The sequence below is a fragment of the Aspergillus pseudonomiae genome (assembly GCF_009193645.1).
Source record: "Aspergillus pseudonomiae strain CBS 119388 unplaced genomic scaffold BDV37scaffold_110, whole genome shotgun sequence".
In the NCBI taxonomy this organism is placed as follows: Eukaryota; Fungi; Ascomycota; class Eurotiomycetes; order Eurotiales; family Aspergillaceae; genus Aspergillus; species Aspergillus pseudonomiae.
The window spans coordinates 37,651-56,044 of NW_022476102.1; the positions used below are offsets into that span (position 1 = coordinate 37,651).

The 18,394-nt window shown below is 49.4% G+C and overlaps 7 protein-coding genes across 7 annotated transcripts; 3 read left to right on the plus strand and 4 right to left on the minus strand.

The window, feature by feature from the left end:
- The first annotated feature begins 284 nt into the window (after positions 1-284).
- BDV37DRAFT_290808 (NmrA/HSCARG family protein) lies at positions 285-1,278 on the plus strand. Its single transcript, XM_032088812.1, has one exon. It carries the CDS (start codon positions 347-349, stop codon positions 1,262-1,264), a length of 918 nt encoding a protein of 305 aa, XP_031936149.1. The 5' UTR covers positions 285-346; the 3' UTR covers positions 1,265-1,278.
- A 302-nt stretch (positions 1,279-1,580) lies between these two features.
- Positions 1,581-1,994, minus strand: BDV37DRAFT_275769 (uncharacterized protein; the record flags this gene model as incomplete). The annotated part of the gene is made up of 2 exons (XM_032085448.1): positions 1,581-1,821; positions 1,855-1,994. The coding sequence occupies 2 exons, from the start codon at positions 1,992-1,994 to the stop codon at positions 1,581-1,583; spliced, it is 381 nt and encodes a 126-aa protein (XP_031936150.1).
- A 1,145-nt stretch (positions 1,995-3,139) lies between these two features.
- BDV37DRAFT_288151 (kinase-like domain-containing protein) lies at positions 3,140-4,950 on the minus strand (the record flags this gene model as incomplete). The annotated part of the gene is made up of 4 exons (XM_032088234.1): positions 3,140-4,092; positions 4,150-4,499; positions 4,572-4,863; positions 4,911-4,950. 4 exons carry the CDS (start codon positions 4,948-4,950, stop codon positions 3,140-3,142), a joined length of 1,635 nt encoding a protein of 544 aa, XP_031936151.1.
- Positions 4,951-6,040: 1,090 nt separating this feature from the next.
- Positions 6,041-7,883, minus strand: BDV37DRAFT_262243 (PEX28-32 family peroxisomal membrane protein). The gene is made up of 3 exons (XM_032083404.1): positions 7,616-7,883; positions 7,408-7,545; positions 6,041-7,346 (listed from the first exon to the last, which is right to left on the minus strand). The coding sequence occupies exons 1-3, from the start codon at positions 7,777-7,779 to the stop codon at positions 6,062-6,064; spliced, it is 1,587 nt and encodes a 528-aa protein (XP_031936152.1). The 5' UTR covers positions 7,780-7,883; the 3' UTR covers positions 6,041-6,061.
- Positions 7,884-10,088: 2,205 nt separating this feature from the next.
- On the plus strand, positions 10,089-13,569 carry BDV37DRAFT_19410 (putative protein kinase). The gene is made up of 3 exons (XM_032079721.1): positions 10,089-10,490; positions 10,627-13,350; positions 13,404-13,569. Exons 2-3 carry the CDS (start codon positions 10,747-10,749, stop codon positions 13,413-13,415), a joined length of 2,616 nt encoding a protein of 871 aa, XP_031936153.1. The 5' UTR covers positions 10,089-10,490; positions 10,627-10,746; the 3' UTR covers positions 13,416-13,569.
- Positions 13,570-14,266: 697 nt separating this feature from the next.
- Positions 14,267-16,010, plus strand: BDV37DRAFT_19416 (endoplasmic reticulum-Golgi intermediate compartment family protein). The gene is made up of 3 exons (XM_032079722.1): positions 14,267-14,480; positions 14,550-15,125; positions 15,271-16,010. Exons 1-3 carry the CDS (start codon positions 14,390-14,392, stop codon positions 15,774-15,776), a joined length of 1,173 nt encoding a protein of 390 aa, XP_031936154.1. The 5' UTR covers positions 14,267-14,389; the 3' UTR covers positions 15,777-16,010.
- Position 16,011: 1 nt separating this feature from the next.
- Positions 16,012-18,252, minus strand: BDV37DRAFT_19419 (uncharacterized protein). Its single transcript, XM_032079725.1, has 3 exons — positions 18,179-18,252; positions 17,415-18,083; positions 16,012-17,315 (listed from the first exon to the last, which is right to left on the minus strand). Exons 1-3 carry the CDS (start codon positions 18,233-18,235, stop codon positions 16,101-16,103), a joined length of 1,941 nt encoding a protein of 646 aa, XP_031936155.1. The 5' UTR covers positions 18,236-18,252; the 3' UTR covers positions 16,012-16,100.
- Between the last annotated feature and the right edge of the window lie 142 nt (positions 18,253-18,394).

Sequence of the window (18,394 nt, forward strand, 5' to 3'; positions counted from 1 at the left end):
GATTTCTCAATAAGGATCTAATCGTGCCAATCGCCGAAAGTCCTTCGGCCGAAAATGCCAAGAACAACCTTCGATGGTAAACTTCGGCCGATAAATGAAGAGCCCTGGGGAACCGAGTCAAAAAGCCCCCTAGGCTTATGTTGCCTGTAACCTCGGAGACATTTCTCTTCTTTTCCGGGGATTGTTGTTCGTGTTTTGTCATAACTGATTAGAAACTCAGGTAGGTATTAGTCACAGTTATGAAAAGCCCATCTCGGGGCCTGCTATAAAACTTAACAACAGCGATCCATTCCATCCCGTACTATATCGTTTCATTCTGTCGTTGAAGAGTTCCACACCCATCATCATGTCCAAGATACTGGTCGTATTTGGAGCGACTGGAAACCAGGGCGGTTCCGTCATCAACCATGTCCTCAACGATCCTCAGCTCTCCCAGGTTTACCGTGTTCGAGCCGTGACTCGTAACCCTTCTCAGCCTACCGCTCACAACCTCCAAGCCAAGGGAGTCGAAATTGTCCAGGCCGATGCAGATGACCCTCAATCCCTTCAACGAGCCCTTGATGGTGCGAGCACCGTTTTCATTCTCACCACTGAGGGCTACAAAAAGGCTCGTGAAATTGCACAAGGGAAGGCTATCGCAGATGCCGCAGTTGCGGCAGGGCTCGAATACATAATCTACAGTACCCTGCCTAACGTAACGGAAATCTCTCGCGGCCGCTATCGGAAGGTTGATTACTACGATAGCAAGGCAGAAACTGAGCAATACATCCGGTCCTTGCCGATTAAGAGCGCATTCTTTGCCCCAGGGTGCTACATGCAGAATTTCCACAACGTGATGAAGCCTCAGGATCTGGGTGATGGGACGTATGGCATTGTGAATTTCGTCTCTCCCGATACACTGCTGCCACTCATCGATATCACTGATTCGGGGAAGTTTGTCGGGGCGATTCTTGCAGAGCCGGACAGATTTGAGGGCGAGATGATTGCTGCGGCCGAGAAGCTCTATTCATTTGACGATGTTGCGAGCCTGCTGAGCAGCTCCCTCGGAAAGACAGTCAAGTATAAGCAGGTGTCATTGGATACATTTAGAAGTTATCTTCCCCCTGACCATGCCGATAGCTTAGTTGAAACTATGGGGTTTTTTGAGGATTTTGGCTATTATGGACCACGCACGAGGGATTTGGTCGCAAAAGGTGCAAAGGATGCTACACAACCATTAACCACCTTCACGGCATACCTCACCCAGGAGCCTGTTGATTTGTGATATCATGCAACCCGAACATCTTTCAATATATTGTTTAATCCTGATCCACACCAGAAACCGCGGGTCTGCCGTGGAATATTTCGTACTCTATCTCACTGGCGTGAGCATGGTATACTTTAATCGTATTAGCGAGGATCCTATCATGTAGCAAGATTAATATTCGCTTTTAATGTTGAGAATCCGCGCAGTGAGATGGATCTATTCAAGACCTGTAAAATTTTAGTAAATTTATTTACTTATTCTCCAACACAAACGTATCCACTATGCTGTTAATATCTAGCAAACTAACCTCTGCTAGCAGTTCATAGCTTCAGTGCTACCTAGCCAGATACAGGTATCCAGTGCCGTCCTCTCCATCCCCGGATAACTTCTCAATCTCCCGAACCCAATTCTCAACAACACCACGACCAGGTGGGCACTTCCACTCATAGTTATCCCGGATGCACCACACCTTATTATCCACACGAACAGTGCAACTAGCATTCGCGTTCGCGGCAACGCTACGCTCGACGCTGCTAATCAAAAGCTCTAGGCCTTCTTCACTGTTCGCGCAGTCACTGATTTTCTGATAATCGACGTTATGGTCCTACGCACACTCCTCAATCAACCCCTTATCCGGAACGCGCTCATAATCTGATAGCACACAGGTATTGAAATCCAGGGCATCGCCGATAGAGTCTGCGTGTTTCTCGGAACACACGAGAAATTTGTTGCCTTTGCATTCGTTCATGCCGTGTTGGCAGGTTACGTCTCTTCTTGGCTTTTCCCAGACCCTAGTCATTTGGGAGTTAGGATTCTGGAAGTATGCTCTGGGATGATATCGATGGTTGTTGCTGGGTCTGAACTCACTCTCCCACGTAGCTGATTCTAAAGTCCACTTTATCCTCCACCTGCCAATATGCAGGGGTTACGAGCTTCTGTAGACAGTCCCGGACGTCGGGGCAGCGGCTTTCGATGTGGACTTCGAAGGGAACTTTCCGCGTCGCGTCGTAAGAGCTTCCATGTGTGTATCCCGTTTGCTTCGCATCGACACAACGGAAAGAAGAGAAGCAGATCACGGCTAAGAACAGACATGGGGCAATGACACATGACCGGAGCAGCGAGTGTGGTTTGGACACATGAGTCGGGGAGCTTAGGGGGCTCGATGTGATGGACCTTTCATTACGCTGCTTTTCCATTCTGGACGGCACCGGGCTTGACGTAAATGAAGAGAAATAGTTAAATTAAATAGATTCAACTCTTGTGCTCGACTTCAGTGACCGTATAATGCGCTCATTCTGACGAAACATGCGCAGAGGCGGACTTGTATATGACAGTGAACGAAAGGTTAGTTTCATTCCAGTGAGACATATGTCAAGAATGGCTGGGGAACCTTTGTGACGCATTCAATTGACATCTTCTTTTCCACTTACTGTGGTATCTTTGTCAAACTCCAAGTCGTTAAATGATCCAGAAATGAGGCAATGGGATGGTCCTCCAAGATGGAACGAGCCAAGCTCATGTCCTTCCGTGACCTTTTTGACTTTGAGTGAAAATGTACAGCTAGCAATCTCGGATTCATAATTATGTAGCCAACCAGCTATTTGCTTAAACTCAAACCCATTGTTCATTCACTGAACCCTGATTTCTTCTTATGGGGTTTTGAGCCACTCATCAACACTGCACACTCTTGGTTCCAGATAGACGGGGAATGGCCTCAATGACTTGGAGGATCAGAGAAAGAGAGAGAGAGAGAGAGTATGCGACATGGTCGGAGGCAGTAGTGTTTTTGATAAAGGAGGAATCTGCCCTATCAAACCTATTTGGGAAATATTAGTTGATATCCATATCGTGTCACATCGTTCTGGTTACCAACCTGCTATAGAAAAGTACCCTTCATTCACTGGCTTTATCCTCGAAAGGCCATGCCTTCTCCCACAACACTCGTTCCTCAGAAGTTTTTGATTCCCGGTCCAAAAACCTCTTTTTGGCAAGTTTAAGTCTGCTAACAACTTCATCATAATCATCAGGAGACACAGCCCCATTCCAGCCTGTATACACTCCTAACTCATTAATCACTTGCGCTTTACGCTCGACATCTCTCTCCCATTTGGCGTACTCCTCGCTCTGCTTAACCAAGTCATGTTCTGTGTAGCTCAAGGGGCAAGGAACCCTTGAGTTGCCGCAATTATCCTCTCCAACTAGCTGCCTCCAAACATCATCCCTCGTGACATCAGCAAGAAGCTTTTGGACATGTGGTTCTCCATCATCAAATATTGACCCCACTAGACCTAATAGCTCAGACTGCAAGGTTTCCCGATATTGAAATGCATGAAGTAAGTCCGGGGCTTCCTTATACACTTGTGTCTCGTAGTAAAGCCAGAGCGTCTGTGCAAGAAACAGCTCACTAGCGGCTTTTTTGTCTTGGGGATTAAGATCATTGATATTCTCCGGAAGGCTAGGTCGAACGAACCGCTCTGGCTTCGGGCCATCAAATTCTATAAGAGATGGATGGTAGGCAATAAGGAACATCGGATAAATAGGAACAGCTTGCCAGTCGATAATACTCGTTATCGTGGTGGGTTTATCTTGGTCAACGAAGATGTTGTCGGAGTGTAGATCGTTGTGCCAGATTATACCCGCGTTGAGCCCATCATCTTTTGGTAAGATATGTTGATATATCTTAAGAAAGTCCTGTAGAACAGACAATTTTGCTTCTTTTGTAGGATGATAACCACCAGGTCCATTGAAAATGCCCTGTTGGGTATCTCGAGGAAATTTTGAAAATTTACTCACACAGGCTAGCTCTCGCTTAACCAGCGCATTCATGGTGCTGCTCGAACTTGCCCCTAGTATACGACGCAATCAACTTGATGTATACTTGGTGGGGAGATGAGGGAACTTACAGGGGCCCCTATGGATATCAACCTCACCTCTTCTGTCATCAAACCACGCTCTCCCTGTTGTCGGTCCGATTGCGAAGGTATCATCGAATTTGATGCTTTCAGACTCTGAGACATCCTTACGAAGGTATAATGAACCATGATATGGCAACCCTGCCCTAGAGAGTGTGGAGGTAATGGAGCCAATTTGCTCCGTGATTGATAGTTTGTCCCGCGGCTTAAGGCTTTCCCACATGCGGCTCAGTTCAATCCCTTGGGCCTTTTCCATGACAATATACTCTGAGCCTAGTTTACTCTCCACAACCCGGGAACAGTAAGTGATAACCTTAGGGACAGGAAGGTGGAGGCTTTCCCTTGCCTTAAAAGACGTTAGAACAAAGACCTATCACAACTGTATGTTTGGTTTGCCTTCTGGGGTTTCGCACATATTGCATTGTTGCCACTTCAGACGCGGTTGTGTAGTGGCTAGGTCCTGCGTTTGGATTTGGGATTTTAACAACTCCCGTCCGTCCTGCACGGTAGCAAGAAACGCTTTGTTGAAGTTCCCTTCCGGGAGCTTCGAGATATTGACGCAAACCGCATTATCCCCAGCTGCCTCCTCCGCGATTTTGATCAAAGCATTTAGATCGAATGAAACGTATCTGTTTTGCAGCTGCTGCGCCTCGTTCCAGATCCATCGCTGAGCCGAATAAGTGTAGAGATCCCCTGGATCACAATCTAAAAATTTATGAGCAGTCAACGCTTACTACGGCAAGAGATGGTACCTAAAAGTTTTGTATCGGAGCCTTCCTTTCCCCCGGTCATAGTGGACAATGGCCGGCATGTAATTGCATACAAACGGGAATAGTAGAGAATAGACATAGGAACCAAACACCTTCTGCTTTGTAATAACATTACAGTGTGGTCTCTCCCGGACAAGAAGGATACTTGTACAATCTAAGTATCTTGATGTTGGAGATGTCTTGGTTGTTGGCACGTGATATATTTGCCTAGCAACGTGGCTCATCTTCAAGAAGTCTTATATTAACTCGACATGACTAAAGTAGATATTCTCTCGGTCTAACATATTTTCTACTTTTTTAGCATGGCACTGTCGCCCTTGGAGGGAAAAGTCTGATACTCGCTAATTAGAGTGTAGGAGATGTGTTGATTACAGAATATTCTGAGCATTTGCTTGGCTACTTCAGCCTCGTTTATAGAGTTACACACTTTTAGAAATTGTGGAAGCCTTATTACGTTGACTTTAATCAAATAACTATTCAGCAACGATCTGTATCACATATCCGAGAGCTAAGGTCCAGTTCTACGGAAGGAAGTGGACTTAGATCAGGTTGATAATCTTGCAAATGCCGTGCGCTATCTAGCCCAACTACGGCAAGCCGTTTAGAGTCAGGCAAGAAATATTGAGCAGTGATTTGGAGAGCACTTCATCACTTTAAGAGAATAGGAATTATCAGAATAACCTTGGCATCTTGCAAGATCGTCTCCGGACACCCAGTGGGATTACCCTGACGGTCATATACACTGAGACAAGTTAACATATCTGGATATCGCGTTTATATATTTTCACGGCGATGCTGCCCGCGCAGACCATCACATTGGCCTCCTGCTATATACGGTTGTATACAATGGCTGAGAAGATATCTAAGTGTTATATATGTATTGTTATTGAGATTGTTGGGCAGCGTAGTTCGGCGCTCAAAAGCCGTGTATCTCTAACGTGCCTCTCTGAGGTATCTTGCTGAATTGTTTGATGGGTCACCGATCCCTTATAGGATGATACTTGACTATCGACACTAGTTTATATCACCATCCGGGTGGATACCGCGCATATGAATATTATTCATAAAAAGAATATGCATTATTTACAAATTAACTCGCGTCTAACAGCTACAGATCATGCGTACTTTCAGCATCAATCTCTATCTTCACTGGCCGTATATGCCTTATCGCTTTCCGCTGGCATACTTGTCCTGTGAACGATTCGTACCCATCGTCGTCTTCTCCATTCCCCCATCACTGATGGTCCAGTACCTCCCTTCTCCTCGTAATCCTGCGACGCGCGTCCCTTTCCTTTCCGCTTGACCTTCTTCACTTCTCCCATTCCGGACGATTTCAAGTCGGAGTCAAACTCCTCATTACCTAATGCAGCGTCCCAGACCCAACCCCCAATTTCGTCATTAGCCGCGCTTTCGTCAGGGGTACTTTCTGAAACTTCAAAGCCGACACCAGTAATCATTCGTTCCACGACCCACTCGCGGCAATCTAGGTCAAGTTCCCACTTCTTGCTTTTCCAAGCCCAGCCAGAAGGCGGCTGAACGTCCTCGAAGAACCGGCAGCCTTTAGGACGGTCTCCAGCAATACGCAATGGGGATAGTGGGTCGTATGGCATGGGGCTGAAAATGAAGTGGTCCCATTGTGCGTCAGAATAAGGGGCCAGAGAGCGGTATTGAATTTCAAAGATCTCCACCTCACGTTCTTCGGGATACGTGTCTAGGGAGATATCTGCCAAAGACCTTAATGAAGACATAGTTGCGGACGGAGAAGATGGCAGGGGTACGCCTAGGACGTCCACTGTATCCTTCTTGCCATTGTTGGATGTTGTGAGAGCATCCCCAGCGGGTTCATTTGTAAGGTCGCCTGCAATATTTTGGAATAGTTCCTGGAGGCTGGGGTGGCTGGACAGAATAGCAGCGTTGCCACCCACAAGGAGTATATATCTCCACGGCAGGAGGTGCGCAGTCAGGAACAACAGAGCCGTAATGATTGTACAGACTAGAAAGACAACGGACGACACCTTTTCATTGGAGAAGTTCGTCAGAGGCGCGAATGCAGAAACCGTTGCATCGTGTATGTCAGAGAAATCGGCCATACAATTCTGCAAGTCCCGCATATTCCGAAAGAAATCTTTAGATGTCTCTGGTGCCGGCTTGATCGTCTTGGCTGGTGCAAGTGCTGGGCCTTGGTATGAGTAATAAGGAGTGATACTGGATGTTGATGTTGATGGAGGTGGAGGATGGCGTGCCAGAAACGCGGGGACCATCACAAACAGTAAGACAGAAGCGATGGGTATGATTACGAGGAGATGAGGGTCTAAGCAGACGAAAGAGTAGACGAAAAGAAAAGAGAAAGTATGGGAAGACTTTTTCCAGCTGAGCAAACGCTCCATGCGCGTCTGAAATGAGAATACAATCCCAATTCTGCCAACGATTTCAGTCTGTGCTCGTGTCCAGACCACACGCCCAGATACATGATACATACCTTGCATTGAATCTGCGGAAGTTATTAGCCATCAGGGGCAGACTGAAGGCCGGCCGTTTGGGATCGACGGGCCGCTTGTCGCCCATGACCACAGAGTCGTCGTTGACATCTTCTGCCGGGATTACTTGCTGCAAGAGTCTTTTTACAACTAGTCAGCGACAGAAGCCCGTGGAGATCAGAAATTCGAGAGGATCCAGTGAGGGCATACTTGGCGAATAGTTTATCTTGCAAGGACCGACCAGCACCCGAGACGGATCCCTGATGTCCAGCAGAAGGTTTAGAATCTCTTGATTCGTCCCCTTGTTTCCCCACGGAGATTACAGGGACAGGCTCGTCACGGTTGACGATAGCGTCAGAAGTATGTTCTTCCATGTTATATTCAGCTACCGGAAGAGATCGATAGTAAGCAAAAACATTTCCGACGGCGGACAATAGCAGTAGATGAAAGTCGCTCGGCTGTTTGCAAGCGGAAGCACATGCATCACATTACTAGAAGGCGGAGAGCCGAGTTCCTATCAGCACTGTGAATGAACCTAGCTTATCGGGGGGGCGTATCATCATGACAATACCAACCCATGGTTATTTTACCAACATGGTACCGCCTTGGTATTGCCCGGTATGTATTAGACTAGGTTGGCAGCCTTACCTTGGGTATACCTTAGGTAATGCATAGTATAACCTAATATCCATATTTTGGGGGTTCGATCTCAACACACAACATTGTTTGTGCTGTTTGCAGGCATGCAACGGGGTCACTCTCGCAGCAAAAAGGAGCAGGGGGGTTTTTGGCGATGGTTGTTTAGAGGTTGATCTCTTAGTTGGGGCTTGTTATGTTTACAGGTAATTTCTTCCAGGTCTCCACCGGGATTTCAACTTCTCTTTCTATCTTTTTTTTTTCTTTTTTCCCTATTTCTTAATAGTTATTTTCTTACACCTGGCAGGTCCTGGCAGGTTTCAAGCCGAGGAATAATTGTTTAGATTTGTTGATTAAAGAAATTCTTTCTTGGCTCCTTCCTCCTCATTGCTTTGTTCTACCGGTTGGTTATATACGACCCGTAACTTTCTTTCCCTACCGCCAAAAAGTCCATCAGAACTGCTGCCCCAGGCAGAGTCTCCCTCCGTCATCGACATCGCCGCCGCGCCGATATTTATTCCTTCAGGGGAACTTGAAACGAGATTGGACAGCGATCAACTTTTCCCCCGGAGGTCTCTTTCCCCTTCGGTTTGCCCTTCTATACTTTGGAACAGAGACTGCTGTTCTTGACCCCCGCAATGGACCGCTAACCACCGTTGCTGGGTCGCGCGACATTGTTGGTCAAGGCACTGCTTTGTTTGAGAGACAGAGAAGTCATCTACTCCTTAATCCCATTGCGATTGGGATTCTACATCGAATTTATCGCCATTCAGCCACCAGTTTCTTGCCCTAGGTGCATCCGTATCTCGTTCGGGGACGACACAGTCGGAGAGTCTGAGGATGCCGGAAAAGCTGCCGGCCCAGCCATATTCAGGGAAGGGGCAGTCGCGTAAGGTTCAATCGAGGTCGTCGAGTCCGTCTCGAAATGAAGATTCAGGCTCAGGAGGTATGTTCACCCGGCGCGATGGAAATGTTTCCATTGCAGCTGGCCGCTAACGTCTTTTCGTTGTACTGCAGAAGGTCCCCCACGCAGACGGTTGCAAAAACACGCCTCAACAACGTTCCTTTCAGAAGCATCCTATTCGCCAACCGAGACAAGGGGATCAAACTCAAATGTGACAAGCAGGAGGAGGTTCTCTATTCGAGATCAGAAGGCACCGCAAGGCCCGCGACCGCAGGAGCCTGCCCGAAGAAGGTAGACGGAGCTTTCTCCCTTCATTTTCCCCATTCGCTTTCGTGTCCTTGCTACTCCCCTGCACGCATTGCCGCCAGGCCCAATACTCTGGATTTTTGGTATATTGTATGATTCTGATCCATATCGTTATAGCAATCACCCCGGGTCGTTCTTCCACTCCGTTAACTCGTCAATCGATTCCACGAATGGTTCGACGGAGAGTAACAATTTCCCTGCTAGCCTGCGATCCACAAGCATGGGCAATCTTTTGAAAACAGACCTTAACCAGACTCCACCCGAGAACGCAGAATTCCTCACGCCCGTCAATTTCGACGACTTCCACAACAGCATAATGACGGAATCAAGTCTCAATCAGTTTCCCTTGCCCCGAACCGCGGGCGCTGCTTCAGGCTTCCCCCCAATCAATTCCGCCCTGAATAAGAATGATGAGAACGGTATGTCTAGACGGATGAGGAGCAACTCTATCAGGAGGAAAAGTGTGACCATTAGCACCCCTCCGAGCGACTCGGTGCCCTCCCGACCACCGACATTGGCTACAGCTACTCGAAGTCGTCGTCAAAGTCTCGCCCAACCGCCGAATGCAAACAACGCTGCTCCACGGAATTCACGTAAGTCCATAGGGCAAGGTTCGATTCCTTCTGCGAGGCGACAAAGCTTGTCGAGTAGGAAGGCTAGTGCCGACACAAGCCACAACTTTCTGCACCCACGCACTCAAAATCTTGAATCTATGCCAAACGATGCAACGAGACTACCAACCAGTGCACGAAATATCAAAGCCAAATCCCTACAGCCTCCGTCGAGGGAACCTCGCGAAACGTTCCTGACCACCTCTGGATCTGCGGATCATTCCAGATCTTCGTCAACCAATGCCGTCCGAACGCCAGTCAAGCATGCACAAGCACCGCTTACGACTCCGTCATCTGCATCAAAGAGGGTTTCTGTAATGCCCCCGCACGCGACAGGCTTAGGGGCTCGTACTATAAGTCCGACGGACGCACGACGGCTGAAGCGTATGTCAACGGCACCTCAGGCGCCTCCTTTGCCTTATACTCCTCCGACGCAGACCGATACATTACCCGTCCGTCCTCGCTCATGCGCACAGTCGCCGTCTTATATTCCTCGGAAGAGTGTGACTCCTTCCTCCAATAGAACCACCCCTGATCCGTCTCGTAAATCCTATAGCTCTGGGCTATCTTTGTCGTCGACCACAAGTCATAACTCGGCAAGGAATTCTGGGGGATCATTACAAACCCGGCTTGCTCAGGCTCCATCGTCTTCTAGGCTCCCTACACCTAAACCTCGTGTAGAGCATGCTGTGGCAGCAGACGAGGAAGTACCTCCTGTTCCTGCTATTCCTAAGGCCTACGAGTCTCCGAAGGGGGAGCCCGAGCAACCAAATTTCACAGTTCCGCGCAAATCACACCTTCCGGTGGATATTGCTGTTTTGAAAGGCAAGTCGGACACGGAGTCAGATACAAACCCTACAGCTAGCGCAACTGAAGACGACACAATGGATCTACCTGCCAAACGAGCGTTGAAGACTCCGGAAGCCAAGCACAAACCAACCGCTAGCTTGGGCAAAAGGAACCTTCAGCCACTGAAATTGCCGCCGTTGAATTTGCTACCTTTGGGTACACCAATGACAAACAAGATCCAAGCCATGAAAGACCGAGAGGAGGATGCGAAATCACATACGCCAACGGGTCAGGTTGTCGCAAAGACTCCAAGTACCCCTCTTACTGCCTCAAAAGCTAATTTCTTCGCTGTCGAAGATGACGCTGTACCACGCACACAAGCAAGGAGCAGCACTGCGCATTTTGTTGTGAGTACGTCTTCGGGTGCTACGTTGAGGACAGCCAGCAGCTCCAGCGCATTGGCATCTTTCGACAACACTCCTGCTGGGGCAAGGACAAACTCTCCTTATGTCTCGTACTCGCTCCCGAAGAGCAATAGTGATGCCAATAATCTACGCCAAAAGGCCAGTGCGGATTACTCTTACAGAGTATCACAGTCTCACAAACTGACGGGTCCACGCCCTCAAACCCAGTCTTCTGCTTTCTCTTCCAATGCAGAAACGATCAGTCAGATGTCTACCCCGTCTGATCCTGACAACAACAGCACTTCTGGGTCCTCTCTTAGGAATAAGATTACGATAACCCGTCATAGGAGCAATTCCAGACCTCAACAGGTAACGGACGCAAGTACAGATCCCACTAAACTCGAGCCCATGCCGCCACCTAGGCTTCCAGCGTCTGCAACCTGGAATAACCTATCAACGGCCAAAAATACAAGTCCCACGCTTAAGCCAAGCTATTTTAAGTCAAAGCGACAGGTCTCTGTATCAAACGCGGCAGGCTCGCCAATACGGAAACCCAGTTTCAGCAGCGAACAGAGTCTTGCTCTAGAGCACAGCATCTCGAACGAGTCGCGTCATAGTGATGTCGCATCCCATCGTTCTGCATCATCAATCCTCTCGCCAGTTCACAGGATCCTCAACTCTGCGAAGTCGAGCGCTGCCGCTAACTCCACGTCTTCTGATCCAAACGTTGACCCCGATATTCAGATAGCTGACGATGAGATGCGGAAAATGAATGGCAGGCGCAAAGATTTCGAAAACGCGGCGAAAGAGTTGGATGAACTGCGCCGCAAAGCTGGACCGAAAGAACGTGTCAGCCCAGCTCAGGCTCTCAAAATGGCAAATCTTAATATCTTTGAGCGTGGTGAAATTATTGACTTCAAAGATATCTTTTTCTGCGGAACTCAACATGCAAAGAAACATGTAGGGGACTTGAATGCGCAGGCCGCAAACTTCGGCTACGACGATGATCGCGGTGATTACAATATTGTCATTGGGGACCACCTAGCCTACCGATACGAAGTCATCGATGTTTTGGGCAAGGGAAGCTTTGGTCAAGTTCTAAGATGCGTTGATCACAAAACAGGCGGGTTAGTTGCTGTGAAGATCATCCGCAACAAGAAGAGGTTCCACCAGCAAGCCTTGATTGAGGTTAATCTGCTTCAAAAGCTCAAAGAGTGGGATCCTCATCGTCGGCATAGTGTTGTCAATTTCACACAAAGCTTCTACTTCCGGGGTCACCTCTGCATATCTACAGAACTGCTCGGAATGAATTTATATGAATTCATCAAAGCACACGACTTCAAAGGTTTCTCTGTCAAGGTCATCCGCCGTTTTACGAAACAGATTTTGAGTACACTGGTGCTTCTCCATACCAAGAAAGTCATCCACTGCGATCTCAAGCCCGAGAACATTCTCCTTGTACACCCAATGAGTTCCGAGATCAGAGTTATCGACTTTGGCTCTAGCTGTTTTGAGAACGAGAAGGTGTATACCTATATTCAGAGTCGCTTTTACCGCTCACCAGAAGTCATTCTTGGCATGTCATACGGTATGCCCATTGACATGTGGAGTCTGGGATGTATCTTGGCTGAGCTGTACACGGGATATCCGATCTTCCCGGGAGAGAATGAACAAGAGCAGCTTGCTTGTATCATGGAGGTTTTCGGGCCTCCAGAGAAACACTTGATTGAGAAGAGTACACGGAAGAAGCTCTTCTTTGATTCCTTGGGCAAACCGAGATTAACGGTCTCCTCAAAAGGTCGACGTCGGCGCCCAAGTTCGAAGGAGCTCAGGCAGGTCCTGAAATGCGACGACGAGGCTTTCCTTGACTTCATATCCCGCTGCCTTCGTTGGGACCCGTCTCGCCGACTTAGTCCGCACGATGCCCTCAGACATGAATTCCTAACAGGGCTCAAGATGCCCTCGCGGCCCAGGACATATACAGCGAGTTTGAATTCCCCAGCCAAGCGGGGGAATACTCTATCAACCCCGTCGTCAGGTCGCCCACTTCCAGAACCACCTAGCACGAGTCTCAAACATGGCACCTTTCTCCGTAGCCGAGATGTCTCAGGTAGCTCTCCAGTCAAGCCGATAGCCGGAAAGCGCCACTCAACGGTGAGCGGTGTCCAACCGTCCACCCCCAAACGAAGTACAACTACTTCTACAACGACTCCTGGGTCAGCATTGCCTCGCGTTGCTGGTAGGAGCATCAGTGGAAAGCCAGACCTCGCAACAGCGGCGGCTGCGACCAGCCTGGTGAGTTGAATGCTCTACCGAATATTGGCGTACGGACTGCTAACCTTCATTAGAGAACTAAATAGGGCAGGGTGCTAACTTCTCTCTATTTTCTTCGTATGCCTTTTTCCTTTTGTTTTTCTCCTTTCCATTGCATTTTTGTAATAATAATTGTTTGACTATTAAGTTGCATAAAGAGGTCGGGAATGTTTGCGGTTTTGTACCCCTTTCATGATTCAAACTGCGCCGATAGAGGTGGACGAGGAAAGAGTTCATCTTATACCCTTGAGCATTTTCATGCTTTTACACGATGCCTTCGTTTTGTCTCCTTCTTTGAGCATACTGTTTGCAATTCTGTTACGACCTCAGAAGCCAGCTTATTGCTCCACATTGCATGTCTAACCCCTTGTCGCTCGCTGATTATAATTTCCTCTTGGATCTTATCATTATTTTTTTTATTTTATTTTCTTCTCTGCTCGTTTCATATCTGCCCGATGTTTTACCCATATCGATGGACTCGATGGTATTTTCCATTCGCACAGGACATTGTATATTTACACTTCTTTTTGTTCTGTCACTTCACTTTTCAGCTCTACCCATGTTCTTGGATGGTGGGAGTGTCAGGAGTCGTGGGTTATGTTAGAATCAGAGCATCGATGCATATACTGACGAAGACGAGTATAGTTAATTATCATAAGCATTCATAGATTCTGGGTGGTGTACATATAATGGAAATTCAAGAAATGGACGGGAGGGTCCATCGCAACGAGAAAGATGTTCTTCTACAGATCAATAAACAGTTGGTACTTCTTTTGAAGGTGGTCGGCGATAAACAAATACATCCATAGATCAGATAAGATCTCCCGATAAGCAGCGAATTGAATACTTGGCCTCAAGCGCGCAACTGCTCCGCCTCCATTGTTCTTCCCCGACCCATTCATTTCCACCCTACCAAACCCACCCCTCGGCCCAATTGGCGTCCATTCATTTTCCCTTCTTTTCAATTCTCATTCATGCCTTAATCGATTGATTTATCCGCCCCTTGCCATACAGATTCGTCATGAATGGCTTCGCATCGCACGGCCTCGACGAGGATGCGTTCGGGGAGAAGTCCGGGCTGCAGGGCGGCCTGAAGACATTCGATGCATTCCGTACGTCTCTTGGACTCAACAGAAGCCCGCCGTAAATGTAAAGAAAGAAAACTAACATACACGATCCAGCCAAAACCAAACCCGACTACACAGCTCCCTCCCGCCGCGGCGGCCAATGGACCGTCCTGATCCTCCTCATCTGCAGCATCTTCTCCATCTCCGAATTCAAAACCTGGTTCAAAGGCTCCGAGAACCACCACTTCAGCGTCGAAAAGGGCGTCTCGCACGACCTCCAGCTGAACCTGGACATCGTCGTGCAGATGCCCTGCGACGCCCTGCACGTCAACATCCAAGACGCCTCCGGCGACCGCATTCTCGCCGGCGAGCTGCTGAAGAAAGACCCCACCAGCTGGAAGCTCTGGACGGACAAGCGCAACTACGATCACGAGTATCAGACGCTTAGTCGCGAGGATCCGAGCCGGTTGGAGGCGCAGGAAGAGGACGCCCATGTGGGCCATGTACTGGGTGAGGTGAGGCGGAACCCCAGGAGGAAGTTCCCCAAGGGTCCCAAGCTGCGGAGGGGAGATACTGTCGACTCGTGTCGCATTTATGGGAGTCTGGAGGGGAATAAGGTGCAGGGAGATTTCCACATCACGGCCAGGGGTCATGGGTATAGGGATATGGGGGGACATTTGGATCATTCGAGTATGTTTTCTTTTTTTTTTTTCCTCCTTCTTTTCTGCGCGCGCGCACACACACACACACACACTCTCTCTCTCTCTCTCTCTCTCTCTCTTTTGTGATCTGCGCATGGATTATAGAATTCAGGATCAGGACTAATGCATCACAGCATTCAACTTCTCCCACATGATCACCGAACTCTCCTTCGGACCTCACTACCCAACCCTCCTCAACCCCCTCGACAAAACCATCGCCACCACAGAATCCCACTACTACAAATACCAGTACTTCCTCTCCGTCGTCCCCACAATCTACTCCAAAGGCCACCAAGCCGCCCTCGACAGCACTCTCTACACCTCCAAACCCACCCACTCCAAGAACGTCATCTTCACAAACCAATACGCAGCCACCACCCAGGGCGCTGAGCTGCCCGAAAACCCCTACTACATCCCCGGCATCTTCTTCAAGTATAACATCGAACCGATCCTGCTCATGATCAGCCAGGAGAGGACCAGTTTCTTGTCGCTGTTGATTCGGCTCGTGAATACCGTTTCCGGGGTCATGGTTACCGGGGGTTGGCTTTATCAGATGGCCGGGTGGTCTCGGGAGCTGCTGAGGAGAGGGAGGAAGAGGAGGTCCGAAGGTGTGCTTGATGGGAAGTTGGCGGATGAGTAGTTGATTTTTCTTCTTGTTTTGTTTGGATTGTTGGGTTGTGATTGAATTGAATGGTGTCTTTGTTTTCGGTGTTTTTTGTTTGTACTATTTCCCTGTTTGTTGTTTGTCTATGGATTGCTTGGTACATATCGGTACAGCTACAAGAACTAAGGCATCCGGAAAGATGTGATAGAGAGAGAGAAAAAATGAAGGATAAAACATCATCAATTGGGATATCTACGCATCCGCCGTACTCCATCCAACCACAGTCCGTAAGCGTGAAACATGAACCTTCTCATAAAACAATACATAAAGAGATGGCCAGCTCAAGTATGAAATATAAGTCTAGATCTCGAATATCTCGCCCATTCCCACTCCAGCCCCTGCCGCTCCAGCCCGACTGTCAACCAAATCCAGTCGCCAGCCATGCCAGTCCTTGAGCTTCTTCTTGATCTCACGGACCCATTCCACGCGCTTGCGTGCTTCTTCCTCGGCCTGAGCGCGGGCAAACTCCGCCTCGTCAAACTCGTCGTCGAAGTTCTCCTCGGATAAGAGTTCAAGGCTGCCCCGTGTACCCGGGGTGTGCTGTTTATTCGAGGGCGCGCGGGCTCTGTTTCCATGTGTGTTACTTCCAGTGAAGGCAGCGAGTCCGCTAGAAAGGACAGTCGAGAAGGACGAGTGCTGCTGCACGCTGCGTCGGCGGGCATGCTCAGGAGCTCCACCGATGAGGTCAACATCGTCGAATGCATTCGCAGCCTGGTTGGCATTGGAAGCATAAGCGACGCTCGGTTCACGGCCATGGGCAAGTTCCTCGCGCTTCTCCTTCCATACCCCGCGCCGGAGGTCGAAGATTTCGCCTTCCAGGTCGCGGATTCGGCGCTCCAGCCGGGACCGTTCTTCGTCCTCGAGTTCATCGATGCCGTCGTCGTCCGCGCCAACAGCGTTGCGCTTGCGAAGCGTCTCCTGCTCTTCTTTCAACCGGAGATTCTCGTTCTCGGCGCTGGTTAGTCGGCTCCGGAGCTGTGCGACCTCTTGTTCTGCCTTCTCGCTCTCGCGCAGACGGGCTTGATGCCGTGTTTCGGACTCCTTGTGCAGGTTGCCCATTGCTTCGATCTTTTTCTCCAGCGTTTCGATCTTCTTCTCGGATTCGGATTTGCCTTCCTTTGCTTCCGAGAGCTCCCGTTCTAGGTTCTTGATCTGGGTTTCTGTGGAGGTCTTATCCACCCCTTCCTTGACGGCTTTCTCTGAGGCACGGGTTAAGGCATTCTTAGTCTCCGTGAGTTCGCTCTGCGCGCTCTCCAGCGCTGCTTCGGAGCTTGATAGCTTCTGTTCCAGAGCCTTGATCTGCGCCTCGTGCGCACTACTAGATGAAGACTGATCCGTAAGCTGGGCGCGTAGGTTCGAGATCTCAAGCTCCATAGCCTCAATAGTAGCAAACTTCGACTCGAGCTGCTGCACAAGGTCCGCAGGAGGGGACTCCGCCGAGGCGGGCGACGCAGTACTCCGATGCGTCTTTTGCAGATGCGAGTTCTGTCTCTGGAGTGAGGCAATCTCCGCTTTCTATAACCACCGTCAGTAACAAACCCAACATAGCTATAGTCACGTCCACATCACAACCGTAGCAAGAAAATGAAAAAGGGAAAAAGAGGGAAGACTAACCAACTCCTCAACCTCCCTCACCTTCTCCTCAGCCTTCGCCAACTTCTCCTTCAACTCCGCAACATCGACACTCGCCTCGCGGAACTCCTCCAACTGCTCCTCCGTCTTCTTCCACCGGCCCGTCGCCTCCTCAAGCTCCTTCTCCAACCGCCGGTTCTCCTTCTCCACCTCTTCAATCCGCCCCGCCTGCTTCCGATACACCTCATGCACAGAGTCCCCGTCAGCCGTCAACGGCGGCAAAGAAGGCGACTTCAGCATCGCAGACGGCGGCGACGCACTACCCTGCGAAACAGACCCCTTCCGGAACGATGACGACCTCATCTTCGACTGAATCGACAGCGAAGGCTGGCGGCCGTGGCGCGACGGCGTGTCTGCTTTGACGGCGGGCTGGGGCTCCGTTGAGGGGGAAGGGGAGGTAGGTTGTTCGGCGGCGGCGGCGGCGGCGGCGGCGGCGGGTTGTTCAGGTTCATCTTGTTGTTGCTCTTCAGCCTTATCTTGGACGTCGTCTGTTGGTTTCGACTCCGATTCCTCTTTCGGGGATTGTGGCTGCTCTTCTTCTTTCGCTTGTTGTTTGTCTTCAGTGCTCGGCGAAGACTCCTTGGCCGCAGAAGCCTCAGAATTAGAGGATTTCTTATTCGCCTTCTTCTTCTGCTTCTGTAGTTGCGCGACCTGTTCGGGTTAAGTTACGTTAAACATGTATTCGCCGAGTCGTGTGTTTGGTTCCAATGGAATAAAGGCCTTGGGTGGGATAAGCAAGGACGTACCCTCTTTTTCGCGGCCGCTAGCTTCTCGGCCTTGGTGCGCTCTTCGTCGTCGGCCATTTTGGTCGGTATTTAGGGGAAGAAAGAGAGTGAGGTGGGTTAATTGTTTGGGTTGGTGAGATTCGGGCGTGTATGTATATGCGGATCGGAAGGGACAGCTTTCCCCGTCGTGCACGGACCACTTTGTTGTTTCGTACCTTATGGAATGCTGGCCTTGCC

Excerpts from the sequence above, each read along its gene's own strand:
- BDV37DRAFT_290808 (XM_032088812.1), top strand. The coding sequence starts at position 347 with ATGTCCAAGATACTGGTCGTATTTGGAGCGACTGGAAACCAGGGCGGT.
- BDV37DRAFT_262243 (XM_032083404.1), bottom strand. The coding sequence starts at position 7,779 with ATGGAAGAACATACTTCTGACGCTATCGTCAACCGTGACGAGCCTGTC. Across the intron at positions 7,546-7,615 it reads CAAGATAAACTATTCGCCAA|ACTCTTGCAGCAAGTAATCC; the intron begins GTATGCCCTCAC and ends AGTTGTAAAAAG. Across the intron at positions 7,347-7,407 it reads TTCCGCAGATTCAATGCAAG|AATTGGGATTGTATTCTCAT; the intron begins GTATGTATCATG and ends AATCGTTGGCAG.
- BDV37DRAFT_19410 (XM_032079721.1), top strand. The coding sequence starts at position 10,747 with ATGGATCTACCTGCCAAACGAGCGTTGAAGACTCCGGAAGCCAAGCAC.
- BDV37DRAFT_19416 (XM_032079722.1), top strand. The coding sequence starts at position 14,390 with ATGAATGGCTTCGCATCGCACGGCCTCGACGAGGATGCGTTCGGGGAG. Across the intron at positions 14,481-14,549 it reads GAAGACATTCGATGCATTCC|CCAAAACCAAACCCGACTAC; the intron begins GTACGTCTCTTG and ends TACACGATCCAG. Across the intron at positions 15,126-15,270 it reads GGGACATTTGGATCATTCGA|CATTCAACTTCTCCCACATG; the intron begins GTATGTTTTCTT and ends AATGCATCACAG.
- BDV37DRAFT_19419 (XM_032079725.1), bottom strand. The coding sequence starts at position 18,235 with ATGGCCGACGACGAAGAGCGCACCAAGGCCGAGAAGCTAGCGGCCGCG. Across the intron at positions 18,084-18,178 it reads TAGCGGCCGCGAAAAAGAGG|GTCGCGCAACTACAGAAGCA; the intron begins GTACGTCCTTGC and ends TAACCCGAACAG. Across the intron at positions 17,316-17,414 it reads TGAGGGAGGTTGAGGAGTTG|AAAGCGGAGATTGCCTCACT; the intron begins GTTAGTCTTCCC and ends CGGTGGTTATAG.